Source organism: Pseudopipra pipra, chromosome 4 (assembly GCF_036250125.1).
Source record: "Pseudopipra pipra isolate bDixPip1 chromosome 4, bDixPip1.hap1, whole genome shotgun sequence".
Taxonomy (NCBI): Eukaryota; Metazoa; Chordata; class Aves; order Passeriformes; family Pipridae; genus Pseudopipra; species Pseudopipra pipra.
The window spans coordinates 48,360,477-48,383,904 of NC_087552.1; the positions used below are offsets into that span (position 1 = coordinate 48,360,477).

The window sequence follows — 23,428 nt, forward strand, 5'->3', positions numbered from 1 at the left end:
GTGCCGCAGGGAGCAGCTTCGTACTGTTGGAGTTTGAATTGCACAGTATGGAAACAGATGCTTTTGTTGAACGAAAAATATGAAAGGTGGACAAATGGGCTAGTCTGTGTGCTGCAATAAAATACAGCTCATTTTTCTTCTTTTTCTTTCCTCCTTGTCTAGCTGTGCTTGCATTGGAGACTAAGCAAAAGGAAATGTGAAACGAATAACATGATGGAATATGTAAGTTAAAGGGCTGTTTTGTGAGTTTCTCTATTAAATGATCATTTATTTTGCTTCTGATCTTATTCTTTTCATGATTATTAATCAGTAAAGGTGTCAGGAGCTTAATCGCCTGAGTGCAAGGATTTTCTACGGTTCACAGATGCATGGTTTCATGTGCAGGACTGATTTATAAAGTTATGAAAGACTTGAAAACAAGGCTTCACTGTGTTCTGAAAAATAATAAATTAATTGCCAAGATAAAATAGCTTGAACATGTGCTGATGGAGTGTGAAATTTTAGATGCTGTATAAAGAATAACCACAACTTTGGTTACGCAGCAAGTCAGATATGGCTATTTTATATAATGCTAATCAAGTCTAAAAGTATGGAAGAAGACCTTTCAACTAAGCTGTTGGAGCTTAAGAAACCTTTTTAGATTTTAACTGCCCCTTACCTCAACTATCTTAAAAGTACCTTTATCTCCAATTGGTGTCACAAAAATATTTTTAAGTCAGTCTCTGGAGTTTGAATTCAGTCTTTGGCTGAGACTCCATAAGCCCTTCTTGGAAATACACAGTGAGAAGTTATATGTGGTTTAAAATGAATGATGTCCAGTATGGGATTTCAGTTTGTTTAGGTTGCAACTTTCTTGTTCTTTTTTTAGGTGCTTTTCTTATTTTAATTTTCAGAATGCCTTGGAAGTACATAGGATAGGATGAAATTAAGCTGCTAAAACAATGAGAAACGTCAGAATTTCCATAATTTCTTTTAATGCTTTACGATCTGGGTGATAGGAAGGTTAACTTTTTAAAAAATTAAGATTAGTTTTTGAGAAATATCTACTGTGTTAGTTGTAATTGATCTGTGATCTTCCGTTACACAGTACTCCATCTATTCTTTGAAATAACAAAGCTATAATGCATATTAAAACTTCAAACTTTATTTAACAGTTCAAAATGATATTAAAATTATCTTTACGTTTTAGTCTTCCCCTTTTTCCTGTTTCTGCATTAGATCTTATTTCTAGCCTGAAATATAAGATCTTAAAAATGTTTTTTTTACAGAATGACTCTATTCAGTTCACTGAATAAGTACATTTTTTAACATCTATTCTACCAAATTTTTTGGGTTAGATGCATGAGTGTGACTGACAACAGAATAAATCAAATTTCAGAAAGTAGACTTAAGCTTTACCTAAGTGGTTCTTATTTTCCTGAAAACTTTGTTTTTCCACAGGAAACACTGTCAAAGCCAGTGGTTTCAGATTCAATTGAAAAAAACCACAATGCAAGTTTATAAATACTGTGGCCCACCAGTGTTTACAGATGAATATTCATTTTATTAAATATAATTTATAATCAGTTGACCTGTTTACATTAATAGTATATATGCATGCACATACAGTTTTATGAGATAAAGGTCAAAGATTTTATTTTCAATTTGTGAAACATCTGGTATTATCTATGGATATACTTAGTGAGAGATTTTTTACAAAACCTCACTGTACTGTTTTCTCATTTTCAGTGAACTGATTTGCTCGTCTCTTTAAAAACTGTGTTCATGATTTAATTTTAAATAATAAATACTTATCCTCAATTCTTTTTCAAAACAGATGATTGAAATTACATTCTTTCACCCAAAACTTGGTGCTTTGCTGAATTTGAAATTTTCACTGTGTTAAATGCTAAATTAAATAAATAATTCTAGAAATTAAGAAAGACAAGATAATCTTACATCTTTGGCATAAACAGAGTGTTCCAGCTTTACTTCTTGCTCCCTTCTTGAAACCTTGCCTGAATATCAGAAGCCCTGGTATCTCTGCAGAATCCAGTGGTTGACTAACGTCACTGATCAATAGATTTTGAGCAGTTTGGATCACTTCTGAAAATAAGTCCCTTCTGAATCCCTCAAAAAATAAATTTGTACACCTGATTTCAGTATACATTACTTCTAATGTGTTTGCCTTAGAAATAAAATCAGAGACTCATTTATTTGCTGATGTTTGGTACACTCTCAGAGATAGTGTATACTTGCTAAGCAGCTAAGTGGTGTTCTTCTTTATAATCAAAAATATTCAGAAATAATTTTTAACTTTTAGAAAGGTGAGTCCCCCTTACAAGTAAATAAAATCCTTAGTTATGTTACTAGATGCATTTATTTCTTTATGAATCAGATCATGCTGCTGTGTTACGACTGTCTTTCTGAAGAAAGAAGATGCACAAGTGAACATTTTCTTTAAGCTTCCTATTTAAAGGAGGATAAATACTTGGATTGTGTTCTGGAGCAGACCCTATTATGTACTTAGCTCAGAAACACGTAGTTTTAATTTGAATGAAGACCATGAGAATAATCATGCAAAAACATTTGTCAAGTTCTTGACTAATCACATTTGTAGATATGGGAACTTTGCAAAAGTTGGTACACTTTTCTATACAGGTATTAAACTATTAACATGATTTAGAATCCTGTATTAAGTGGAAATAATTCTGAAGTAAATGGAATTGCCTGTGTAATTGAAAATTAACTTTTTATGCATTGTGCCTTCTGGATTTTTTTTTTAATTTTTTCAAATGAATGCATTTATCTCTTTCATAATTTTTTCCTAATAAAGGAAACGAATTATATTAAGGAATTTTTATGTAGTAGCTTACTTCAGTTCATTTTCTTATGTTACGTGTCAGTAGGCGAGCTTATTCAATTGAATTTGATTCTTTAAGAGTTTGGAGTTTCTACTGATGACCCCAAAACAATTAACATGCATGACTTTTCTAATGGTCTCCTACCTAAGACAAGCTCTGTGATCTTTGATTTTTGTCACAACTTGATGTACTAAAAAAAAAAAAGGAATATGAATTATTATTGTGATAAATAATAGGATTGCTGCCATCTTTAATATATATTTGTTTTCTTTTTATACAGGTCATCCTTATAGAATTTTTACCAAAGACACCAATTTTTCGACCAGATTAGCATTTGATTTATTTATAGAGACTTATTCAAGTATGTTGTCTTTCCAATGGTGCCTTGCTTGGTGCTCTCCTGGTAGTGACATAGCATTGGTTCTACAGAGTCTTGTGGTGTTTTCATTCTTTTTTTTGTTTCATTGGTTGTTTTTTTGGTTTTGTTTTTTTTATAAGAACATGTTCTAAGTGCATTTAGTCAAACTGCTGATTTCACACAGGTGTTAATTACTACTTAAGTTATTTTTACTTTTGCTACTTCTGTTTATTAACGTATCTTGATTTTCAAAGGGTCTTTTATATGTGTGCGCGCGCGTGTGTACATATATATATATTACCATAAATACACAGCTGAAAATTATATACAAGTGAACAGGTATTTTTTTATCCCAGTATGACACAACTGATTGACTGTACATTGTGTAGGTCCTTTTAGTTATTCAGTTACATGCTGAAGTTCCTTCTAAGATATTCCTAAACTTCTGTCAGTGACTAGTCAATTGTAAATATTTTTATTTCTTCTTGGGATATTGGCTAGTCTCTTCCAGCAAAAGGAGATAAAGTTCTTTTTGAAACTGTGCTTTTTGGAACCCAAATGCCATTGCATTAGTAGAAATCTCTGTGCTTTTCATGAAGAAGTCCTGTCAGCTGGTTCTGAAAAAGTTCGGCTTTGAAAGTTAAAAAGAAGCAGCAAAATGGAATTATTTTGCTTGGATTAGAAGACTCACTGAGAGAATTGCATGCATCTGGTTAGTAGAACTCAAGATCACAAAAATATATTAGTATTGCATTTTATAATGTACGTGTTTTAATTCAGTCTAATGCCATGTATCAGCTTTATTCCTACTGTTTACCAGAACCTGTACACAGGGGTGCAGAAGGACTTGTTTTACTAAAACTTATTGTCCAAGAGGACCTTTCAGGGTTTTTTTCGTTTATTTTAAAACTACATAAGCAGAAAAAGTTATTGAAGTATTCTTGAACAGTAGAGTTCCAGATGCAAAGGCCATTTAATAATCAAAGCAGGGTACACTGGGCAACAGCGGGATTTTAAATGTGTTAGACAGTTATTTATTGCACTCTTTTCTTTTGCTCATTTTGGTTTACAAAGCTTATTTTCTGTGCAAGTATAAGACTTTTTTTAACTGGATATATGATGTATACTTGGGTCAGTCTGGTTGTGTTTTGTTTCTTATGCTTATACCTTGGTTGTTCATATCTTCACAAAAGGTTTTGGGTTTTTTTAATTGCAACTCTCATATTTCAGAATTTGCTCTAGATACATAAAATTACTGTACATGAACACTGATGTAAGTTAAGAACATGTTCCTTGTACAGTTGTGGTAGCAAGCAATAATGTGAATATATGAAAAAACAGATATACTCTGCTTAATATTTGTATGAATGAAAAGTTGATACCACTACAAGAATAGTCTTCTCTTTTTAATCTTTTAAATACAGGTACCTTGATGCTGTGAACTATTTTTCTATGTCTTCAAGATATTTATTCTCTGTAAAATATTCTCTAGTGAGTATTATATTCCTGAATTGTTCATAGTAGGACTGGTCTAGAAAGTTTTAAGTTTTCTTAAATCTAAGCCTTCTGTATCTGTTCCCAAAACTTGTCCTTTGCTCAGCTTTCATCTGTGGATTCCTGCTGTTCACTTTGAAAATAGCTCAGCTATGCTTTTCATACGAGCCTACAAGTGTGTTTCTTTGACATGACAGAACATGATTTTTAATTAACAAATCCCAGTTTCGTGCTTCCTTGGTCTTCTGGGTGCCACAATGGTCTTTCTCCAAAGTAAATGTTTATAATTTTCTAAGAATCAATTTCAACCTGTTCTTTAATACGAATCTGGGTCTGCAACGCTTCTCCTCTTGCCCAAAAGTATTAATTATAACCTCAAACTAGTTTTTAGCCTGTAAGGGAGGCCAGAAACATAACATTGATGGCAGCTGAGACTGGGGAGATTGGAGGTCCAGAGGAGAGGTTGAAATGGAACAGAGGTCATAACTGGTGATAAATTCCGATGACCAGAAATATATATTGATTTCTTTAAGTGTCGATTTTCAATAAAATGAATATTGAATCATATGAAGTCTAGATTTTACCAAGATTTTCAGTTGACTGTACAGATAATTTGTGTCATGGATGCAGTTTTCCACTGGTGTGGAAACCTATCCTTCCACATAGTGTGAAGGGATAGGTTGGATAGGGCTTGTGATACGTTAATAGTAGCACCACATTCAGCGTGAGCTGTTTACCTTAGTTTACTATCCAAACTTTCCATGCTACATTCTGTGACACCACAGATACCTTGCCAGCAGCACCCAAACCCACTGACAGTAAAGCTACTTTAGGCACAACAAGTGCTGAAACCAGAGCAGTGAATAGAGTGTGGCTTATGAGTTTACAAAGGGTATCTCATTAGTAAAGCTTCCACATAAGTGGTAGTGCTGGTTAAGTTCTTGCCTACTTTTAGATGCATCAGCAGTCATGGGCTTGGTTAGCAGGCATTTCTGTGTTTTAACTATGACTTTCTCTTAAAGAACTCTAGTACAAGAGGTCCAGAGTAGAGCTCGGAGCAATTAAAAAGTTAAATCCCTTAGTAAGGAGGCCAGACTAATTCCTTCTAAAAGTATTTCTGATATTGTATTAAAACATTGACTCTGACCTAAAATACAATGAGGAAACTTGAGAAACTGCATATACAGAGAGATGAGTTTTATCTCAAAGGTGTTATTCTCCTGAAGAGGTAGTACACTCACCTAGTAAGAATGTTATAAAACATTCTGATACAGTCCTTTTCAATTCATTAATTACAGTTATGGAAATTGAACATGGCAGGAACTTTAATCACCTGTTTAATGCCTGCAGCAGTTGACAGGATTTTCCTTTGATGTTGCTTCTGAAATACGAAATCTATTTACTTTGTGTGCTAGTGAGAAGACATACATTACCTTTTTGTCTATTTGGCAAAGAAAGAAGTTGCATAGCTTGAACAGACCAGAAGCTGTAGTAGGACTTCCAGGACACAGCCTACACTTTGCTGAAATAAATATTACATTGTACTAACTTGTTCAGCTTCTTGCAAGTCAGCAATTCCTACAAATAATCTTATCTGTTTGAAATTTCCTTTAACAGTTGGAGTTGATATTAATCATTTAGCAAATGATGTTCATTATGCCTGTTTCACCTTTAGCCTGAAAAACTAATGGTGAAGGCATCAATGACTCCCTGTGAAAGCTAATAATTATTTTTAGATATAGTGGCCTTTAACTGGTGAATAAAGATTTTTTTCTGTAGTATAATAGAAATAAATTCTTTTTAATCTTTTAGTGATAGATAGAAATAAGTCCTGAGGGAGAAGGTCTTTCTGTCTGACCCTACATAAATAATTCTGTAGAGCTCATCTATTGTTAAATAGCTCTGATTTGAAGTTTATACTGGGATTGGCAAATTTTACCAGAAATGAAAATGTTTGTGGAGATGGGCTACAGGAAGTCAAGTAAATTTTTTGTAATAGCTCAGTAAGGGTAATTTTAATAAACTATTTATGCAAATCCAAAATTTCCCAAAATCTAAATATCCAAAATGATACTTAAACTGAAGTAGAATAGATTATAAAAACTTTTTACAGTACTTAGATGTAAATTATAATCTCTAAACGAATTTGTTAAATGGTATTTTTTTGTAACTCTCAAGACCATGGTGTTTAAATGCTCTGTCTCTCATATACAGGCTTTCTTAAAAGTCGGGTTTAAGTTTTTTTTTCTAAAAGTCATTATTTAGCCCTGAAGATTGTAGGGAAGAGCTTTAAAATGCAATTTGTAACTGCTTAGAAGCCAGAAGGAAAGGAAAAAGAACTTTTATTTATTCCTTTCCCTCCACCCCCCACCCCAAAGTCTTACTTTTAAATTGGTCCCCTTGTTTTGGAGCCCTAGCTTATGGTTTTTGAGCAGCTGGCAATAATGCAAAGTGTCCACCAAAAAAACCCATTTCAATTCTGAACAATTTAAAGAGATCACTTTAATTAAGAGGCAAAAGATATGTTAAGCAAAGAAAATCCCTGGTTCTTTTAAGTTCTCCCAGCACTGCTACTGAGTAATTAAAAGAAGAATCGTGATGACCCTACATTAGGTCAAAATCCAGATGATTTTGTGTAAAGGAAATGCTCAATTAGAGAGGTCTCAGAGCCCCAAATGTCTTGGATTCATAGTAGCAATTTATTAAGGGTAAGTGACGCTGGCTAGTTTTGTATCCGTGACTAAAATCATTTATGTTGCTCTTCAGCAACTTTGTTTACGAAAAGAAAGCATTTCAGAAATAAGATCTGTATTCATCACTGCTAATTTGCTGTAATTTCTGTGCTTTTCCCTAAAGCCACATTGCATTTCCATCACAAACAGCTAAGTGTATGATCGTTATAATGCCTTTAATAGCCATATTGTAGGTAGAAATAATTATCTTCTCAGGGACTAATAGGAAATATGAAAATGGAGTTAATGAGCTGAATGCCTATCTGCATGAAGGCTTACTTTGCAAACATCACTCTAGAAACCGGATTGTAATATGCATGACCATTATGAATGTTATCAATATACAGTTATGAGAGCTTCTTTTACCCTGTATTATTAGGCTGCTGAATGTCAAAGTATGTTGGATAAGGATAAATGAAGGTTTTTTCCTTATTTCGATGGAGTGATTATTTCTAATGGTGCTACCTTCTTAATTCCTGTGTTTATTCTTTGTAAAGTTCTCTTTGAATAGGCTGGGTGAAACAGGGGATACTGACGTAATGAGAAAATAGTATTGTTCTTCTTAAGGAAGAGAAAAAATTTGAAGGGGAGACGTAGTCTAGAAGCAAAAAAATTTCATTGCTGGAAACATGCATTTATTCTTCATTAGTTACAGATATTCATTTGTGTTGTTTTGTTGGTTACAGAATTTTGCCGTTCATTAATTTTTGAACTTTCATCTTTTTGCACACTGATGTTTCAGTCGGTGTGGGCTGAATTAGAGACTATTTTTAAAATTTAAAAACATCTGAATCCTTGCATGAAACTTCATTTGTTGACACTTGTGCTGGTGTGTGTATCTCTACCACATGACACCAGGGTAATATATATTCTTTATAAACTACATTTTACTGTTTTCATGGAAGCTGTCCTTTTAAAAAAGAATTCTGCTTTGTTTAGCTCATTAATATTTCATTAAGATTTATTTTCTTGAAAAAGGATTCATAAATGCTTGGCTCCTCAGAATACAACAGACCATTAGGAACAATTTAGTGAGGCAAAAGATGAAACATAGGAATTAGGAGAAGCAACACCCAAAAGCTTGAGTTTGGAGATTAGCTTTGGAGTTCTCTGAGTACGGTGGAAAATAGTTTTGAACTGAATGAAATGGTATTGAATAATGCAAGTTAAGTAAAAGCTAGCAGACCATTTCAGTAATTAGGTAGACTGTGTTAACTTCTATTTTTTTATTTTAATAAGTGTGTTATTAATTTATTTTAGTTATGCTCTAGTCGATAGACAATTCTATTATACAGAATAATAATGCGGAAGGTAAGATTCTTTTTAAACTCAGTGTCTCTTCATTTGAAATAGCCAGACCAAAACGGAATTGCTGATGAGAGCTGCACAGTAAGTGCAGAACAGGCTTTTCCTAAGCTGGAGCCTGTAATGCATGGCTAATTGTTTCCAAAGAAAATTCTTGACTTGTCCAGACAGCTCCTGTCATGTGACAGTATATCTAAGGCCTACAAGTAGGATCCAGTTAGTACAATTTAAGTTCGTGTGAGTAAGAGAGACTTCTGTAGTTAGTTGTAGCTTTTATGGAGAAGGGAACCATTGACAAATACTCACTTTTCGAAAACAAATAGTAGATTTTATGATGTTTATTGAAACATGCTTTTTTTTGTTGCTGTTTTCTCCTAATTTATAACTTCTTCATTGAAAGTTACTTTGCCTTGTGTTGAAAACTAGACTTAGTAGTCAGCTGAAGATTTTTTTTTTTTGTTACAGTGTTTTACATTTGTGAATCCATTTTTTAAGTCACATTTAGAATTTTTTCAAAAAGTCAGGTATCCTGATGCAATATAATTGATATTTTTAGTGGCTCTATGTTTAAATTGATTTCACTGTACTGATGTAAACATCTAATTCATCCACTCCAAGTGTTTATCTCTAATCCTTTTGTGCTTGCAACAGGCTTCCTGACTTGTTAGGATATGCAGTGTACCTACTGGTTAATATTGTCAATGAACAGTTTGGTTCAGTGAGATAACAAGGAATACAGAGTAGTTCCTGATTTGAAAAGTGTAACTTGGATTCTTGTTTTCATAAAGGATGGAGTATGGCAATCAGAGTAGCAAAGTAATTCCAAACATAAATCTGAAAGAGAATAGTAAGCTGCAAAACGGTGCCTAAATGTTGTGTGCTAAATTAGACCTGTGTAATTCAAGTTGCTTTAAAAAAATTGGCAGAGAATTGCATCAGATTGTGTGCACTTAGGAAAAACCTGTAAAATGTATAAAACCGTAATGGTAAATAAGTCAGTGAAAGGGTGTTGCCTTTCAAGAGGGCAAACTTAAACCCCAGTATTCTGGAGTTAAAAATCCAGTTATGTTAAAAATCCATTTCAGGCAGAAATTATGTAAGCAATAATTTAACCTAGAACTGGATGTTAAAGAAGCTGCTATTTACAGAGAGACTTGATGTTAATTTTGCCTGTTAGGCATCTCTCCTCTCATAAAGAGTTTAGAAAGATAGGGTTGCTGTGATTTCCACTGTTGTAACATTCCTCTTCAAATATTTTAAGTCTGGGTGAGAGACTGAAAGCTTACAAGACAGTACTGTGTTCACAGGGTGCATTGCTTTGGGAGGAGAAGATAGGAAGAAAAGGACTTTTTTTAAGGCTGCACAATTGTATATATGCGTATTTAAGAGTATTTAACCATGTCTGCTAAATTACTGAAGTTAATCTATTGTTGAATTATAGAATATTATTTAATGCATCAGCATTGTTTTTTCCTGACTTGACCCAGAATTGGAATGGACTCCAGTATAAGTTTTTTTTAAAGCATTTCTTAAGTTGTATGTATTATAAACTAATAAAATAATTGTTAACGTATCTACTAAGCCTTGGTGTTTTTCATCTGTGTTGGGAGGGGGAGTGGTAGAGAGTAGAAGAAAAAGACAGAAAAAGCTGAAAAACTCTGGCATATGATTTAACGATCTCCTCTTGTTTCCAGTTGATAGTTTTAGTCTAAATTGGCAGGAGGGGGGAAGAGAGAACAGTTTTCGATAATGTAGGTGACAATATATGTGACTTCAGGACTGGAGTTACCAAATTACAAGCATTGCTTGCCTTAACTGTTTCAAACTGGTTTTTCATTAAGTTTGCATTTGGAATTCTTCAAGCTTTTCAAGCCCTAATGATAGTAGGATTTATTATATGTACTATCATTCTGGTTGAATGGTGATGTTGAAGCTGTTTGTACACTTTTTTTATATATACACTAATGCTCTCAAACAAGATATGCTTTTCATCTAATTGAGGCAGACACCACCTGTTTAGAAAGGAATCAATCCCATCAGTGCAATTCACATATTTTTAAGATGATCGGATATGAAATGCTGGTTAACGTGAACCTTATGAACAAAAACTAACGCTGCGCTCTCCACTGTGCTGAGGACGGCCTTGGCTCTCATCAATCAGCCACTTTTTCTTGCACGAAACATTTTACAGCTCTTTGGTTACCCTAGTATGGAAATCTTGACACCTTCTTTATAATGTGTGTGTGCATAATGTCTATAACATATATGGGGGGGGGTGTTAGACGTGCACATGGCCCCAAAGTGTGGGTGGGGAGGGGTGCTCCCTCCCGGTGCTGTGAAGCATTCCGGGTGTTGTAATGTGGGCTTGCAAAGCGGTATGATACAATGTTGCTGAGCAGAAAAGCGCACGATAGATTTAATGTAGCCAATTGTGTACTTTTGAAAAAAAGAGTAACTGTTCAGTGTGAGTTAATTTTGGATTTTTTCAGCATCTCTCTTTTAGGCTTTGTGCTGCATTCTTCTGGACAAATGCGTATTCCATGTGGGCCACTGTTCTGCTAAATGCTCTCAGTTCTCCTTTTGCAATCAAGATTATGTTGCTAAGGAGATTTTGCTTTTATTGGTGCCATTGATTTGTGTTAATACGTTTTGAATACCTCTCGGTATTCTTCCGCAGACAAGGCCAAAAGAAAAACTTCCCTGAGTTTCCCGATTTACATCACAAATGGAGCGGTGGTGTAATGAAGCCGATATAAAGTGGGCAGTTGAAAGGGAACCAAAGAAGGGCACTCAAGTGAGAAATGAAGAAATGTGCCGAGAGCGGTCTGCGGGCCGCCTCCGGCCCAGCTGCGGGAGCGGGAGCGGGCCGGGCCCGGCGCCGGGGCAGGGGGACAGCCCGCGCCTCCGGCCGCCCGGACCACCCACTCGCCGCGCCCCGGCCCGCGGATTACCCGTCGCGGGGGCACGGCCCGGCCCCGCCCGGCTCCCCGCGGCCGCAGGGGCGGGGAAGCGGCGGGAGAGCGAGCTCTGTCGGCTGCGGGAGCGCGGCCTTGGCCTCTGCAGCGCTGCCCTCACCGCCCGCCCCTGCCGTGCCCTCCGGGCCGGGCCCCTCGAGTGGTGCCCCGGCTCCCCGCGGCTTTCGGATGGGGCACAAAGAGGCAGAGGGACCCGCTTTATCGAGGCACCGCTGTAACCCGGCTGTGCTGAGTCTGCGCTCGGCCGCGCTGGCTTTGTGGTGCCCTCGGTGAGGGGCTGGTGGGGCTGTCTAGGCACTGCTTTATCCCTCTGAGCGTGCCTGCCCTTTAAAAACAAACAGACCAACACCACCACTCCAAAAAAGCAACCCCACCAAACAAATAAGCAAAACAACCCTCGAACTGAACCTAACAGTTTAAAATAAAAGTACTAAAGAAACCCCAACCTCTAACCTTGTGTTCATGATTGCTCCACTGAAGACAAGCCCCAGGAGGACATCAGGCCTCCTGCCTTCATGGACAAGGACAAGGACCTCCCTTGCTCTCTCTGGCTCTTCCACATTAAAACAATGAGCTCCTAAAAGACTCAAAGACCTGGTACTTCTTTTATATGAAAAGATTATTCAGAGAATATTCACACCAAAAAGCCAAAGAGCATTCCCATGTTCCAGGGTTTGCTGTCACAGAGATCTGCCTGCGGTGTTCAAAACCCCTGCCCCCTGCTTTGCTTTGGGATGGCACAAAGAGGGCCTGTGTCTGTGTCCACAAACAAGGTAAAGGAGCAATGTATGTACTTGCAAAGCACAGGAGCAGTTGCACTGCAGGTATTCAGAGATGAAGACTTACGTTGTGCAGCCCCCCAGGTGACGTAGGAAGCAGTTGGAGCCCTGTGCCATGTGCTGGTGAATGAGCTGGGATGGTGACTGGTTTCAGGCACCTTGTTTAAGGTTTTGGTGACCCAAAGCCACAGCATGACATGACTTCTGATCCAAAGGAGCAAATGTGGTTTATATATGGAAGTGCTCTACCTTTTGCATCGGAAGTAGCAGCCTCCTTTATGTTGTATATTGCTTGCTGCAAAAACGTCCCATTGCATTTATGTAGGCTCAGCTTGCTTCTTTGCATTGGTCAAGCCAGAGGTCGTTGTTCTTAGGCTATTGATCATATTATATGTAGAATAAACTTTATGTCTTCTACTCTTGCTCTCTGCAATATTAAGACTCTGCCAGAAGGATGGGAACTCAGGCTTGCTGAAAGGGTGGGAGGAGTAGAAGAACTCAACCTCTTTACTCATTTTTGAGGGGACCTCTGGAGGACTCCATGTTAAGTGACTTTTTCCTATTTGTGCACCTTTGAAGATCTGGATCTTGAGTAATTGTTTAATAAAATGAGAGAAATGCATAAGGATAGCTTATGAATGAAGTGAAGATCATTTTAGCAGTGGGCCTTAGGATTTTATGCCATTCTGTTTTAATTTCACAGTTCTAAGTGAAATCCTTCATCGTGTTTCAAGAGAATGTGCCAAAACACATCTTTTTATTTGTTGTTTCATACATTTTCCAATACACTCTGTGAAAAGGTTCTGGTTTTATATGAGATAATGAGTTTTGAGGTTAATGAGGATAAGGCCCAGAATTCCTACTGTATTGTGTGCCATTAGTATACAGTAGAAATAAATTGAGAAGCAGACAGTGTTTTAAAATCCTCTTTCATTTAGGCATTTTGTTTAGCATTCAGAACACAGCCACATTACATGATTAGCTGATTTTAATGACTGTCCTCTAATCAGATAAATGGAAGTACGTGGAAAACCTAAAAAGATAATATTTGTGGAGAGACAGTCTGTTTACATTGTTACACCTCAGCTAAGAGGATACTTGGCATGTATGATGCAGCTAAGAGAAGAATGTGGAAGGCCAAAGAAACCTTGAAGACAATTGGATCCAGCCTATTCTTTCTCTCCCCACAATGCAAGCTCTGATGACTTGGTATTTTAATTAATGTCAACCCTTACCATCAGCGCTCATGGGAACAATCATTAAACCAACACAAAAACATTTTAAATGGCTGGCAACCTACCAGATACTGAGCTAAGCATTCCCATGGTGGAGTGGATGGTTTCATAGCCAATTCTGCACTGGATTAAATAAGTACTCTAATAGTACTGGCTAGAAAGGCTATTATTTTCATACTAAACAATGCAGTATGGTTTCTAAGTTCTATTTTAAAATGTTTTCATACTTACTTCCCAACACTAGTATCAATGTTATTTATATGGATGTGGTTGAATTTTACTCTTTGTTGTTACTAAAACTTGTTTTTTCTTATTCTTCCCGTTCTTTTTTCTTTGTTTGTTTCCTTGCTGCTAAACCAAAACCATATATATTTTTTTTTTCTCCCAGATAATGCACATGATCAGACACAGCCTAAACCAAAATTGGTTTGCAATGTAGCTTAAAAACTGCTATCCAAGTGAATTTTAAAATTGGACAAGTAATACATTTTTTTGTATTATGTTACTTTTGCACAGTAGGATCTGGGTCATGTCTCTAAGTACCTAGTAGGTACTCTGTTGTCCTTACCGTTGCAGTGTTTGCTTGCCAAGTGTACTGAGTAGCCTGATCTTTCTTATTCCTCGAAGGACTCTTTCCCTCCTCCCATCTTCTGTGTTTGCTGTTTGCTCAAATTGTTTAAACATGGAGCTCAATGACAGGCTATTAGCGCTGACCGGAGCCACACATAATGTGGCCACATGTTGTGTAAGCTTCACAACTTGTCTGCTAATTTGCCTCAGGCCTGACCTGAAGTACCCTTACTAGTCTAGCTCTTAGCCCTTCCCCAGCAGAGACAGACACTCATACTAACTCTTATGACACATTGTTGACATCTTTGATTCGGGGCCAAATCCTACCTCCCTTTCTGCCGAAGGTTGTGCCATGGCAGTCAGTGAATCTGCCTGAGGAAGAGAAGAGGACAGAGCCGGCTGTGCTGTAAGGATGGGGATGAGGATGAGAACTCTTCCTCTTCTGGTGCAACCCATCAGGAGTTAAAGCCCGTGGTTGAAGCGCATTGGACAGGCAGTGCAAGAGGAGCTGCCCTGCTCTACCCGTGGTTGCGTGAATCCCACTGGTGGATCCCTGGGGAAAATACAGTTTCCATAGAAAGTCCACAAGCTACGAGGAAGTCACGTGGCAGGGAAGCCCAGGCTGGCAAGCAGAGAGTGCACTCTGTTTCATTCTTGTCATTAAGCTCTCTGATGCCACTGTGATGGGTACAAAAAGGGGGGATATTTTAGTCAAGTGGGAAAACAAAAAGAGCAGCCTGTTTAGGAAGAAAACGAGGATAATGAAATACATACTGAGGAGCTCAAAGAATGTACTTGTATAAATGAACCTAGAAGGATCCAAGCCAAAAGTGAAAAGATCAATGCAGATGTGTGGCACTGGTATCCAAAAAGGAAATTAATTGGAGAGATGGATTTCAGATGATGAGCTACATTGATTGGGAAGAGGGGTGTGTGGTAGATTAGGCAATAGCATTGATGGGTTGATACAGTTGATCAAGAGAATGGAAATATATAGAGGAAACCTTAAAAAGGCATTGGAAGCCCCAGCAACAGTGTATAAACAGCATTAAAAAAGACTGTAAAGCTAAGAACAGACTAGAAAGTGGAATATGAAAGTTTTGTGAGGGTGAAATTTAGGAGAACATGAAATAGTAAAGTTTAGTGAAAATGAGTAAATTTTGAGCAAGGGAAGACAAACAGCACAGAAGGAAAAAGAGGAAATTCAAAAGACCTGGAGGGAAAAGAGTTAGAAGTGAAAAGGGGAGAGTTTTGTACATTAAAATCACAGGGGGAAAAACTGAAATGGTACAGAGAAAAGAGGAGGGAAAAGGAGCAGGAGAAGTGTACCTGCAATGTACAGGCTGGGTTCATCTCTTTAGAAATACCTTTAAACCTCCTGAAAGGTGCACAGCTTTGGAAACTGCAAACCCCAAGGTCACCAGCTCTGTTTCAGGTTGGGAATATCCTTACTGTTCCCATTTAGTGAATGCACTTTCTTATTCATGCGATTTTTAAGTCATAGGAAGAACTCTTGCCCCATTTTATTCTTTCTGCATCCTGTCACTCTGAAATGCTTCCAATATTCAGTCCTCTGTGTATCTCAGAGACTGAGACCCACAACATGCTCTTTTCAGATTCTTGTTCAGCTTTTCCTCATTCACAACTTGAATTTCCTGACATAGTGAGATATGAGTAGCGGGGGAGGCTGCATTTTACCCTCAATAAGCTGCTGCAAACATCTTTTCCCATTAAACTGTGATTTTTTTTTTCCTGAAGATGAAGGGTTGTTTTCAAAAGCATTGTCATGATCTAAGGGGGTTTTATTTTGCCCCTTCAATTCAGTTTATGACCCATATTATGAATGTAGGCTGTAAAACCTTCAGTTGTTACAATGTCCAGAAAGTTTCTGGCAAAGTCATCATCTGTTCCATAAAGGTGAAATTTGCTGCAGACAGATTAATAGAGTTTTTCTAGCTGAGGCAAATAATTAGACCAGCAGAATTTTCATGCAAATTCCTCCCTTAGGAATAATGAACAAATATACAGATTTCAGCATGCCATGCCAGACCATGGGCTTAGGACAGATGTTAAAAGGATCTATAAAAAATTGAAGGCAGGCATCTAAAAACAATTTAAAGTTGATGTAGCCAAGTCTGTGACAAAGATCTTGTCTTTCCTTGAAATGCCTGTACGAAGTGCGCAGTGCTCTAATTTACATAGCAAATAGGTGATTTTATTTATATAATAAAGCTTAAAAGTTTGAATTAGGAAAGTAAGCTTGTTTTCCTGTGTGCTGTACAAATACGTATGCTAGAGATGGAGCTTATTTCAAAGAATGTGCAAGTAGTTAAACAAAAGAAGCAAATAGAAAAGCTGAATACAAGCAAAATATCTTATTAGTTCCCTCAGAAATAATGGTGCTTCCTCATCATTTCCCCTTACTCATTTGAGCCGTGTCAAAGCTAGCCCTGCCTGTCACTGCTAACGCATACCAAGCATCCTCTGTCACCCACACAGCAAGGATTTAGTTGGGGGGGAGGTGTGTGTTAATCAACAGGATTCTTCTGTGTCTTTTTTTTCCCCTTCTGAGAAGCAGTTGTCTTTCTCAGGTCTGGTATGAATAAAAAAAGAGAGTAAAACCAGCATAGCTGACCCAAAAAAACTCAAGACAGTTTGGTGTTCTTCCCAAAATACAAGGCATCTCATCCTTGAAAAGTTTTGCTTCTGTCTAGTGGCATATAGATGTCTTGCTTTTCCCCATTCAGGTTAGTTGAATGTTAAAACTGATTTTCAAAGATCCTCTTTCTTTTGCCCTAGTCAGCAGAGAACTGACTCAGCATCCCAACAACAATGCATTTAGAGCAGGCATTAGTTTTGAAAATGTTGTTTCAACTCTGTAAGAGACCATGGCAACAAAGATAGGATGAAGACCTTTGAAGAAGCCTCTGAATACTATTTAGAAGAAGGAGAATGGATAGGAAAACAGAGGGAAAGAGAGTAGGATTCATTTGCTTCTTAGTGATGCTACCATTTTGAGGGGCAGTACTAATTCCTATAATAGATTTCACTCCTGGGCAAAGAATGCTACCAAATAGCCCTGAATGAGTGCCACTTCCCATTGAGATAAAACTGAGGGTTTCTTTCCCCTGTGTTTGTTTTGACAAGTAGATTCTTTTGCTTTATCTCTCTTAAACAAGAGAAGTTTTAAGGCTTAAAGATTTGAGCCCTCTGAGAAATCAAAACTTCAGTCTTTGAGATTGCGCTAAGTATATTTACTCAAGATTTATGACAAATCCCACAGAAGTAAGGAGAATGCTTAATACAATTCAAATAGGCTGGAACTTACCATCTAAATAAGGACTAATCTACTGCCTGCCTGTGCTTCCCTAGGAAGGGACACCACCACTCCCAGTGTAAAACAAAAGAGGACTTTAGGGAAATAGAAAGTCTGAAAATCCTCATAGTCTATTCATGGGTTGTCTCCTTTTAACTGACATTTCAAAAGTTATGCCCGCTCATGACAAATGCACTTTTCAGGTTTTGCAAGTTTCATTCTTTTTATGATTTTTAGTGCATGCTAAGAAAATCCTATAATACTTTATCTTGCTCTAGCTATAAACATGGAAGAATTTTGATCAAAGGAGACTATTTTAACAGCTGTCTTTCAAGGCAACATGTGCAGCTCTCTTGGCAGCTTCAGCTAGTAAGGTTTGAAGGAAACAGAAGTCTTTGAAAAGTCTTTGCATGTTTGAGGTGTCAAAAATATTGAATATATTGCCTTTGCTTGGTGCTTTCCGGGATCTCAAAGCCATGGTCAGGCAATAAAAAAGCTCTACAGCAGGAACCCTTAATTTAGTTTAAAGAGATCTGAATGATTGTTTCTGTGGTTTGGGGTTTTTTTGGGGTGGTTTTTTTTCCCCATAATCTGCTTTATCCAGATATTTGTCATCAGAAATAGAATTTTATTTTCTTGAATAAATATGGTCTGGGATTAGTTATAGAAGAAAAGGAGGGACTGTTGCTCTTTTTGCCAAAATAGAGAAGAGGCACTCCCCTCCCATTACCTTTTCACAGCCAGGGAAATGAACACTTCCATTATACTGGACAATGTGGAGCAGAAGTAGCAGGTGGTGACTGCTACTAATCAGGAAGTTAAGTAATAGCCATACTTGAGCACTTTCTAAAGGATTACCGTTTATGGGAAGATTTGTCCCCTATCTGGGCACCCCTGGAAAGAAAATAGAGTGAGAAAGATGAAAAGATGCCTATTAGTTACAGATTTTCCATCCTCTCCCCAGCTCCACACACATACACACACTGCCTGCTGCTCTCCCTTCACTGCCCCAACCTGTTCAAATGACTCCAGCAGACAACTGGTAAACCTGTAATAACAGATCCTGCACTTAATCCTGCCTCTGCTCCTCCATTCCTGCTTAAGAAAAGCCATCCTTTCCCCCTGCACACTGGCTGGTGTGCCTGCAAGCTGTTGCTTGGCTGATCTAAAGGAACATGATTCACCTGGGACAGGCTTATAAATCGAAGTCCTCTACTTTTAACAGCACTTATTGGCAGGGAAGGGAAAGGAGGCTATTATTGCCATTTTTACTCTAGGAATTACTAATTTACTGTCTGACAGATGCCCACAAAGTGGCCTAGATTTGCCAAAGAGAGGTAATCCTATGTCACAAACCCTTCTCCATAAGGTATCGCAATGCTAATTCTCCAACATGAGGAAATCACAGAATGGTTTGGGTTGGAAGGGACCTTCAAAAGGCTTCTGTTCTATCCCTTGTGCCATAGACAGGGACATCTCTCACTAGACCATGTTGTTCAAAGCCCTATTCAACGTGATTTTGAACAGTTCCAATGATGGGGCACCCACAATTTTTCTGGGTGACCTGTTCCAGTGTCTCACCACTCTTACTGGAAACAATTTCTTCCTTGATTCCAGTATAAATCTACCTTCTTTCAGACTGGTCACACTGATTACCAAATCTTATTGGCTTCATTGTTGAAGACAGGAGAAATTTTCCAAATCTTCGAGTAGGTCACAGTGAGTGACATTGTTACAAATCTCTAGTTTTAATGTCTTGCACTTTTGTCTGTTCTTATGTCAGCAGTGACATGTCACCCAGGCATACAGATGCAAAAGTAAACCAAATTTGATATACAAATCCAAGCTCCAGAACTGCGGAATGTACGAGTGTAGTGGGTTGACCCTGGCCAGATAACCAGGTACCCACTAAAGCTGCTCTCTCACTCTCCCTCTGCAACTGGACAGAGGAGAGAGAAAAAAAACACCTAAGAATTCATGAGTTGAGATAAGAGTTGGGAGAGGTCAGTGACTGATCACCTTCACGGGCAAAACAAGACTCAAAGTGGGGATAATACTTATATTTATTACTAACAGGATAAGAGCCAAAGAATGAGAAATAAAAGTCTTAAAAACACCTTCCCTTCCCCTCCTTCCTTCCACGTTCTCCCTCCTCCCCCCCAGCGGTGCAGGGGGACAGGGAATGGGGGTTGCGGTCAGTTGTTGTTTCTGCCACTGTTCAGGGAGAGGAGTCCTTCCCCTGCTCCCATGGGGTCCCTCCCACAGGAGACAGTCCTTGATGGACCTCTCCAGTGTGAGTGCATCCCTTGGGCAGCAGCTCTTCCCAAACTGCTGTCCCGTGGGTCACTCCTCCATAGGGTGCAGTCCTTCATGAATGAGCTGTACTGATGTGGGTCCCCCAGAGGGGCCACAAGTCCTACTCGGGAAAAACCTGCTCTGGCATGGGCTTCCCTCTCCATGGCCTGCAGGTCTCCAGCAGGACCCTGCTCCATCTTGGGCCTCCCACGGGGTCACAGCCTCCTTCATGCATCCACCTGCTCCAGCATGGGCTCCTCCATGGGCTGCAGGTGGGTCTCTGCACCCTGATGGTCCTCCCTGGGCTGCAGGGGCCTCAGCTCCAGAGCCTGGAGCACCTCCTCCCCCTCCTTCTGCACTGACCTTGGTGTCTACATTGTTATTCCCATGTTCTTGCTCCACTCTTCCCTGGCTGGAATTTTTTCTGCGCAAAAATCTTTTGTTCTTAAATATGTGATCACAGAGGTGTTACTATTAATTCTAATTGGCTTGGCTTTGGCCAGCAGCAGGAAGTCCGTCCTGGAGCTGGCTGGCATTGGCTCCATGGGACAGGGGAAGCTTCTGGCAGCTTGTAACAGAAGCCACCCCTGTAGCCCCCCTGCTACCAAAACCCAGCCGCAGAAACCCACTACAATGAGCCTCTTCAGCCTGCTAGTATCTCACAGGTTGCCCTCAGAACCCAGAGGGGATTAGGAACCCAAGTAGGGACCCAGCAGCTGTCCCATGAAGTTCACTGCTTTTCATGCAGGGAGGAGAGTAAGTGACAGAGTTATCCAGCACTGCCCCTTGTCTTGCCAATATAACATATATTTTGTGTGCCTTCTTGAATTTGTCCACAGGTCAAAACTATCTCAGCAGTGGTTTGGTGGTTTGGGTTTTTTTTGTTTCATTTTTGTGTGTGTTGTGTTTTGGGTTTTTGTGGGGTTTTATTTGTTTGTTTGTTTGTTTGGGTTTTGTTTGGTTTTGTTGTTTGTTTGTTTTGGTTTTGTGTTTTGTTTTGTTTTGATTTTGGGGTTTTTTTGAGGGGGGAGTGTGGTCTAAAAGACTGTGCTAAGTAGGGCTGACATTTTAAAATTTTTGGATCAATACAGGGCATGTCATTCTTTTACAGTATGAACTTCAGACTTTCAGGTCTCCCCTCTGGACTGATATGATTAATACAAATTACTTATGACCCCTGGACCTTGCTATACTGCCAGCATGTCCTGGAAGCATGAAAGAATATCCTAAAGAACATCAAGTATAGAGCCCTCTGAATTTGCCGCAACTCCCCCAGGACAAAACCTTCTTTTAAATACAGTTTGTTCTAGCCATTTCAGTACCACTGTTCGCTTTCTTATCTGTTGACATGGAGGCTTAGCTTCCTCAGAACATTTTTGTCTGAAAGATCATTATTTTCTTTTCCAAGCATCCCATGAACAGACCAATTGTACTTCATCAATTTTAAATTTTGACCATCTGCCAATTGCTTTCAAATCTAAAGCCAATCAAAATTCAAGCAGATTCAGAAAACAGTGAAAGAGGAGCACATCCACTTCAAAAAGGTTACCCAACTGTTTGTTGTTGTTGTTTCATTTTGTCTCAGACTTTATAATGATGGCTTTCAGCATTTTTGCTCTGTTTATGTGTCCTTGTTTAAAAGTCAGGGCTGTGCCTGCCCTTCCCCAGGCTGCAGACACACAAGTGGGCTGCTGTGCAGTTCATCATTCACATTCAAGCCTCTGCTCACTCAGAAGTCTGGTGAATAATTGCCAAGAAAGACGCCTTCCACATTTATGTGGAGGGACTTCGCTTTCACAGCTGCTGTTTATCATAAATAAAATGACTTGGAAACATCATACAATGTCTGTGGGTTTTTATGGGCATCTAATTTTGCTTGTTTTAACAGACTACAGGTAAGCCTGATAGTTACAGATATTTCATGAGTAAGACTCTAACCTAGCTGTATGTCAGGGAAATAATAAATACTCTTAGTACCTAGAATAACCAAGGTCCAATGTTACTTAGCTCCTCAGGACTGAAATAATTTGTGCTATGACACCTCTGGCATCAGTAGGATCCCGGAAGGATGAGTTTGCTGAAGTTTTCTTCTAAAAATTAGAAAATTCTACACATATATGAAACTATGTAAAAACGTATTGCTGCACCTCAGATTTTTTTACTGACCACAGGGTCTATATCTTCTGAGGCCATCCCCTGCATGAGCAGGCCTGCCGACCTTCTTGGTCATCAGGAAACCTTCTACCAGCAGGAGGCAGGGGCAGACGGCTTCCTGCTTTACAGTGACACCCTGATTTCTGTGCTCTCCCATTTTGGCATCCTACTGAGAAGCTGAAAAATGAGTGCTTCCCTGTGATGACTTGTGCTTATTTTTCATTATCCAAACTAAGACAAAAACATTTCACATGAGCTGCTTTGATATTTTCAAACCAGCTAGTCTTTGTAGTTGTGATTACTTTGTTATATACCAAGTATTTCTGTGCTATTCACTTGAGACTGAAAACTTTAGAAAAATACTGGGTTTTGAAGGTTTGAAGAGTGACTTTCTTTCTCCTATCAGCAATAGGAATGGTTATAATGTGTTTTGTCTGTAATGGAAAAACAAACAGTAAAAAGTTATTGTTACTCATGTAAATGCAAGACAGGCTTTTTCCATATTCTTCATGTTAAATAAAAGAGTTTGGCAACAGATGGAAGACTAACATTACTAGGAGTTTAATAATGAACAGTACAGAAAATTAATGCTGCCATTGCTACAGTAGTTGAAGGTGAGAACAAAGCCTTATGGTGTTTCTTCTTGGGGCCCTAGAAAATAAAAAGTAACAAAGGCAAATGGGTTCATTCTGTGCCCGGTATGCTTGAGTATTGGCAAGGCAAAAGAAAGGCTAGGAGACAGTATCAACTATGTTAAGTCAGGTTTTGTACACTGAAGGCATGCATGCATGCTGAAAGAGTGGAATCAAAGCAGAAAATTACTTTTCAGAAATTGGCTTAAGCCATAAGACTCCATCTGTGTCCTTAACGAGAGGGAGGAAGAGCCACAACCCACTGCTTTTCTTCTGCCAAACTTGAAATGAGAAATGTTGCCCAGGTGCCAATGTCTTAGGGAGAATTTCTAGGCTGTGAAACTCAGCCTCAAGAGACAGGAGATGAACTCAAGCTGCAAGGAAGAGTCTATGTCTCAGAGAGGGCTGAATTGCAACCATATTTCTCTCTCAGATGTTACCAGGGTGTTGTCTTCAGCTTCTCTGCAGTCAGTGCTGCTCAGGTACTCCTAATTCTCCCTTTACAATGTGTTACATTATTTTCTGCAGGAACTATGATGTCCAACTCAGGAATTTAAGTCTGGAAAACATAAGCTGGAAGTTATGAGTGGCGATGAAGAATATAACTTTCGTGGTTCAGGCTGTAAGCAAGGTAGATCTGCTGTGACTGTACATGGTTCGTTTTCTTAAGAAATCAGTCTAACTCTCTTCATGTTTTCTTAGTGGTGAAAAGTTGAAAAGAGAAATTGTGGGAAAGTACA

At 38.6% G+C, this 23,428-nt stretch overlaps 1 protein-coding gene across 2 annotated transcripts in view; it reads left to right on the forward strand.

Annotated features, from left to right (window-relative positions):
• The window catches only part of CHIC2 (cysteine rich hydrophobic domain 2), a 515,980-nt gene that overhangs the window by 19,640 nt on the left and 472,912 nt on the right, over positions 1-23,428 (forward strand). Inside the window, exons 5-6 of one of the 2 annotated variants that reach the window (XR_010430384.1) lie at positions 163-222; positions 3,124-3,301. Coding sequence is in view for 1 of the 2 variants with exons in the window: in XM_064653987.1 (XP_064510057.1) it covers positions 163-222; positions 3,124-3,174 (111 nt within the window). In the remaining variant the exon portion in view is untranslated. Of the gene's footprint in view, positions 1-162; positions 223-3,123; positions 10,306-23,428 lie in introns of those variants that run through there. The other variant, XM_064653987.1, reaches the window with a different exon arrangement.